This window comes from Brassica oleracea, chromosome C8 (genome assembly GCF_000695525.1).
Source record: "Brassica oleracea var. oleracea cultivar TO1000 chromosome C8, BOL, whole genome shotgun sequence".
NCBI lineage: Eukaryota > Viridiplantae > Streptophyta > Magnoliopsida > Brassicales > Brassicaceae > Brassica > Brassica oleracea.
In genome coordinates this window covers 14,818,499-14,825,162 of record NC_027755.1, presented here as the reverse complement: position 1 = coordinate 14,825,162, position 6,664 = coordinate 14,818,499, and the positions used below count along the sequence as shown (strand labels likewise).

At 33.7% G+C, this 6,664-nt stretch overlaps 1 protein-coding gene across 2 annotated transcripts; it reads right to left on the bottom strand.

Annotated features, from left to right (window-relative positions):
- Positions 1–4,098: 4,098 nt before the first annotated feature.
- On the bottom strand, positions 4,099–5,698 carry LOC106309876 (isochorismate synthase 2, chloroplastic-like). Of its 2 annotated transcripts, XM_013747018.1 has the most exons (6): positions 5,326–5,698; positions 5,001–5,194; positions 4,867–4,908; positions 4,645–4,763; positions 4,487–4,544; positions 4,099–4,348 (listed from the first exon to the last, which is right to left on the bottom strand). In XM_013747018.1, the coding sequence occupies exons 2-6, from the start codon at positions 5,157–5,159 to the stop codon at positions 4,202–4,204; spliced, it is 525 nt and encodes a 174-aa protein (XP_013602472.1). In that variant the 5' UTR covers positions 5,160–5,194; positions 5,326–5,698; the 3' UTR covers positions 4,099–4,201. The 2 variants fall into 2 exon arrangements, with proteins under 2 accessions (XP_013602472.1, XP_013602473.1); XM_013747019.1 differs by lacking the exon at positions 4,867–4,908 and having other exon boundaries at positions 5,326–5,695.
- Between the last annotated feature and the right edge of the window lie 966 nt (positions 5,699–6,664).

The following is a 6,664-nucleotide window of genomic DNA, read 5'->3' as shown; positions in this document are numbered from 1 at the left end:
GTACGACCTATTTACGTGGAAACCTTACGAGGAAATGACGAGAAATAGTAAACGAGTATTTTACGAGAAAACATTTACGAGGAAAGATAAACGAGTATTTTACGAGGAAATCCTTTCGTGGTCATTACGTGTATTTTGCGAGGAAACACTTTCAAGGTATTTACGTGTAGTTTACAAGGAACTCGTTTCGAGGTATTTACGAGGAAATATAGCGACCTCCTTACGTGGAATATTGAAGTGGTCTTTACGACGAAATGATCTACTTCGTCTTTACGACGAATTATATTCCTCGCTAAGTTACGACGAATTAGCGAGGAAATATGTGTTACGACAGATGAGTAACGAGCAAACGTGGTTCCTCGCTAATTCGTCGTAAAGCCTCTTTTACGACGAACTCACGAGGAAAACCGCTCTCGTTAAGATTATGTTTTCTTGTAGTGATAAAGCGTGATTTCGGAGGAGGTATGATGGATTCTGCGAGTTTAATGGTTATACGCACCATTATCTCGAGGGAGGGTATTGGAGAGAAGATCCCACATCGGAAATATGAAAGGGACTTGAGTAATATATAAGAGACTTGGGCCAATCCACTAATTGTCAATCTTATATATTAAAACAGAAGTCACAACCTTGATTCATGTGTGATTTTTTTAAAAATTGACCTAATGGACATATTTCTAGAAATTCATGTTACATTTAGTCTCTAATCTTATCATTTAAATTTTGGGTCTACCAGAAATTTTTATTGGGCTATTAATAATTAGATTTAAAAAATAAATGATTCATTGGATTTAGATAGTATAAATTAAATAGATATAATTTAATGTTGTAATAATATACCTCCATATGTTAATTATTTAAATATTTGTCGATGTTAACTTTTAAAATTATAAAGATTTTTTTTTAATAACAAAAATCATATTATCTAACAATGATTAATCTTTACTACCTTAAATAAATTTTAAACTATATAGTTCATTTTAAAAATTAAACAAAAACTAAATCTTTAATTGTTTACTTGATAATATAAATTTATGAAGCGAAAAGTTTAATTTTTTTAAAAAAATCTAAATTTGTGAAATGTTACAATATCTTTGAATATGACAATAAAATAATATTTTACTAATTTTTATATATATAGTTACGATTTTAATAATGAAATAATAATCCGAAAATATATATATAGAAGAAGATATAAATACATGTGAAAGTTTGAAACAATCTATTCAATGAACGAAAATATACCGTAAACTTATTATGTTTTAAAAATTGATAGACACATATATATATTATAATGTATACCAATTTAGAATTGAAAACAAAATGTTTATATAAAAAGAAATGAAAACAAAAATTTGCACGGTTGCGCGGGTCGAGATCTAGTTGGTTTTAAATCGGAAGTTTAGGAAACTTGTCAATACTTCTCTCTTCACAGCAAGCAAAGAGAAGTTTCTGGAACAGAACATAGAGAGCTTTGCCACTCCCTTGACACGTCTTCTGCTTCTCCACAAGTGTCGGATTCTGACCTTTGAACTCTTCACCGCTCTCCTTCCCAACGTGAATCTTTTATGCTAAAGACTAACTTCAAACTATAGATAAAATCCCACCCACTGGGCCTAGAGTTATAAACCGTTTTCTTTTCGTTCACTCCCATTTGCAGATCTTTCTCATTAACCATGCAGTGGGCACTCTTTTAAAAAAAAATTATATATTAGTAAATTAATAAAATCGGAAACCCGGATTCTGAATCGAGTACAATCATCCATTAGAGAACCGGTTTCTACCTTGACACATTAAGAGGTTGGGTTGATTGTTTGTGGTTTTTGCTTTAGTTTTTGGTTTTTGTTTTGTAAAAACCATTTCACTTGTCAATAAAGTTTTTTAAGAAATAGATTTCCTAAAATTTAGAAAAACTAGTTTTTTAAAATTTCAACCAATTTGTAAAAAAAAGCCAAAAACCAATTTTTGTGGGTTTTCAATATAGGTGATGATTGTTTCAGTAGTTTTTAGTTTTATTTTTTGGTTTTTAGATTTTAGCTTTTGGTTTTTAGATTTTGGTTTTTGGTTTTCAGCTTTTGGTTTTTGGTTTTTGGTTTTTGGTTTTTAGATTTAGATTTTGGTTTTTGGATTTGCTGTATTTTTTAAAAAATTTCAAAAATTAACTAATACATTACTTTAAAATAATATAATAAAATAGAAATAAATATTTAGATTCTCATACTTTCACCGTATTATTTATACTACCCCTTTCAGAAAAGAGCTTCCAAAGATGGTAACCGCTCCAATCCTGCTTTCCATCTGAAGAGTGGCCGTGCTTCTAAGACGGTTTTGACGCGGCTTTGGGAGGCAGAACGTCAAGAAATCTGGAGAACTCATGGGGTTTGGCTTGCTCTTAGTTAATGAAAAGGTACACATATATCTACTTTTTCTTTATGCTCATATAGATAATTTTATCTTTTTTTTTTTGTAAAAACCATTTCACTTGCCAATCAAGTTTTTTAAGAAATAGATTTTTTAAAATTTAGGGAAACTAGTTTTTCAAAATTTCAACCAATTTGTAAAAAAGCCAAAAACCAACTCTTGTTAATCAACCTCATAAAAACGAATTTTGTATAAAACACTATATTTTAATTAATTAATAATAAAATAAATAATATTTTCATAAAGATAAAATTCCCATACAATTTTTTATCATTTAAACATCAATGTAAAATAATTTATTTGTGTTTCATATATGTAAATAAATATAGATAATTTTAGTATTAGTCGTAACCAATTAGTTAATGATTTCTATAAATTAAATTATTAAATAATTTTAATAATTATTATACACACTAAACAACAACTAAATTATAAAACTTAAAATATTTTATTAATAAAATATATTATATTAATTTGAAAATAGTCGTTCAAGTTCTAAAAAACAAAAAAAAAATATTTTATGTAATAAAATTGTAAATAGTTTCAATATATTGCTTATTTATTGCTATTTTTTTATTATTTTTAAATAATATATTGCTTATTTTATATTTAAAAAAACTAAGGATACAACAAAACCAAAATCTAAAAACTAAAAACTAAAACCAAAAAGCTGAAAATCAAAACCAAAATCTAAAAGTTAAAAACCAAAAACCAAAATCTAAAACCAAAATCTAAAAACCAAAAACTAAAACCAAAAACTAATGGAAACAATCGTCACCTAAGTTTTCGTTACACAAACATAAACTGTGCATTCCGGGATATACGTGGAACCAATAACGTTATTTACTAGAGGAGAACTAGCTCATGAAGATGGAATTAACATAGACTAACCCGCATTGCCGTTACTTCTCGAGCCTACAAAACTATACAATTCTTCTAGTTAGACTTCTAACCGAAGTAGCTATAGATCGGTTTCTTCTCCAATCAAGAACCTATTCCGAGCATTCCTCAACACAAAACCGGTACGTTGGGGGAAGAGACGAGTCACATCTTCCGAGCAAGAGAACAGGCTGAAATGGAGGCACCACCAAGAGTTGAACTTCAGACCCTACAAAAAAAAAGAGGGAATGCAATATACCGGAACAACCAACTAGCCAATCCGGCACTGGGATGATCCCACTCCAAGAAAGTCTCCACCCAACCCGCATTCTCTTTTTCCTTCTCACACGCATTCAGATAAGAGTTTTTTTTCTGGCTAAACCAAACTGTTCCTGATTTTTAATCATCGAGTTATATAGTGAGCTTTTTGGCTTTTTGATGATAATGATGCAGGACATAAGAGCATCCGCACTGGATAATTTTTCAACTTTAGTCTCTAGACAATATAGTATTTTTAACACAGTTTTAATTTGAATTAAAATTAAATGTTCAAAATTCAATGCCACCATTTATGTAAAGACATCTGTAGAACCAACCCCTCAACCGTTTAGGAAAGTTAGAACATGTCCAATGGTTAGAGTCCATAATGGGTTCTAATGATTAGTTTAATAATTAATTTAGTAATTTGTGAAGTTTAGAATCCTTGCTAATGTAATTAAAGAGGTTCTTAAAAAACAAACTTTTTATTTTATTTTATAAGTTGAATTTATAAGTTGAATGATTGGATTTTATGACATAAACTGAAAATACACAAAACATATTTTGGTGTAAGAGAAGATGTCACTCAACCATGATGACTAAGATAATATAACAAGAATTGAGTTCCAAAAAACTAATGAAACTATTTCAAATAAACCATGAAGAACCGTAATCTAATCTCGTCATCTTCTCTTCTTAGCTGCCCTGCCAACTCAGAGTATAGATGCTGTACTCTTGCAAGCTTTCTCACTGTTTTTTGGGGCTTCACAATTACTCTGTCACATATGGCCTACAAAGCAGAAGATTATATATGGATCTGCTATAGAAAGCTTACAGTTATATGAAAAATGACGTTATAATTTAAAAAGCCTCAAAAAGCAGTTATCACTCAACACTTGTACTTGAAATTGCGGGTAGAAGAACTTACACTAAGTTTTTCTCTAATAGTCTCTCGCACAAAGGAGAATTCAAGATCGTCTTTAGGACTGCAAATTTATTTGCAAATAATATCAGTATGCCTATCTGGAAGTTTATAAACATGCATGCATCCCATGAATGTTCACAGCACAAATCAAAACAATTGACCTGTTTAGTAAGTCACGCTCTATCTCCAAATCAGAAACCTCTGAATCACCTCTAGGCCTGGTTGCAGCCAAAGCCTCACTCCAGACACCTAGATGTTTCCTATAGAAGAGTCTCTCAGGCTGCTCCACAAGAACCAACACTTGAGTTCACATCATTTCTAAAAACCACAGTGTGCTAACAAATTCTCTATATATAAAGAAATAGCTAGAGTAAGTAACCTACCGTAACCATGACACATGATTCCATACCGAGACCAACATTGCACTTATATTAAATAGAGGGTTGATAAAAAAAAAAAAAAGTTTACATAAATAGAGGCAGGACAAGAAAACAATGCCAAAAATAGAAGCTTATACCTTCTTCCCTGCAGAGATTCTGTCATCGAAAATCTTTGCTGCATCCTCGGCAAGAATGGGAGTAGCTTTCTGCTGACTCTCGGTCTTTGATTTATCTAACCTCTCAGGCTTCGATGATGATTCAGCCATATCACTACTCGAAGAACCCTCCACTGGCATTGTCCATACAAGTGAAAAGCTTTTATTGCCACCACCTGAAAACACACACACACACACACACACACAAAGCCCATTTTATCAAAGCTAGACAATGAATATCAAACCACCCAGAAGGGAATGGATCCAAACACGATAAAAGATGGACCTTTAGCATAAACAATGATACCTGAAGATTCGGCCACAGCGTTGTCGACAATGGAGGCAACAGCAGGATCTGGTATCCTCTCTACTTCTTCAGAGCCATGGATGAAGCCTTTAATCTCCTCGATTTTTACCCAAGCACGGTCGGAACTTGGTTATAATCAATCACACACATGCGAATCAAACGCTCACACTCGTTCGCTCTCCAATCAAACGAACGTTCATGATCCTCTACAGAGGAAATCGAACACTCTCGAATCAAACGAACAAAAACTATTATATAAGAAAAATTTGACAGAGAATCGACAGAGAAGATGGAGAGATCGAGCTTGGAGGAGGAAGAGAAAAAATGGGATTTTCCCATGAGACGCCGACGAAGGAGAGAGGCCCTCGAATAGGAAGGTGACACGTAAGGGTTCTTATCAACCTTAGTTTAAGCAGCGATTCTCTCATTTCTTTTTTCTTTTCATTTATTTTTTTCACTTTTTTATTTGGAACCTCATCTAAGAGGCTCCGATGGAGTTGGTCTTACGTTTCTGTATCAAATGCTGGGAAGAGACAAAATGGTTCAAAAAAATCTATTATGGACCCATGTGTATTTTTGTTTAAAAATTAAAAAAAAAATCGAAAATAGAAGAAAAAGACTAAGTAACCAAGAAACTTCAACTTATTTACAAACCCAATCACCGGAACCCATTAACCCGACCCGACCCAACTTGAAAACCCTAAATTCCCAATTTCATCTTTCCCCACTCACGATTTCAAACTCTCTCTCCCATAACCACCACGATTTTAAACTTCTATCTATAATCAAACTTAGATTCAAGCACAATCTTCTCTAAACAACAATCCCCATCTCCAATTTCGTATCCAATTTCGTGTGTGCAAAGTCGCCAAAAACTCGGCTCGCCAAGATGAAAGAAAAAGCGGAAGCATCGGAGAAGAAGAAGAACGCCGACGTGAAAAGAAGAAAAGGAGCGGCAGTGAAAAGTAGAGCCGCCATTAAGAAAAAGAGAGAAGCGGCGAAGAGGAGTGAAACCACAGAGAAGAAGAGGAAGCGAGACAGTGGTCTGGACGGTGGGTCCTCGTCGAATCCAACCAAGAGGACTCGGAACCGTGTGAGAGAAACCGCAGCATCTCCACCGGAACATCAAGGCGTTCATGCCCCCACACCAGCAACAGAATTGCCTTCTCATGGCGATAGCGAGGGTACACCACGCCCAGTGATTCCGAGTCAGCCACAAAAATCGCCAACACCAACTCATGCAGCGAGTGAGGCCGAGAATCAGCAACAACCTCGAGTAACCTCAGGCTCTTCCACAAAGAGTCCTTCACATCGTGTAGACGAGCAGAACGGTGAGGAG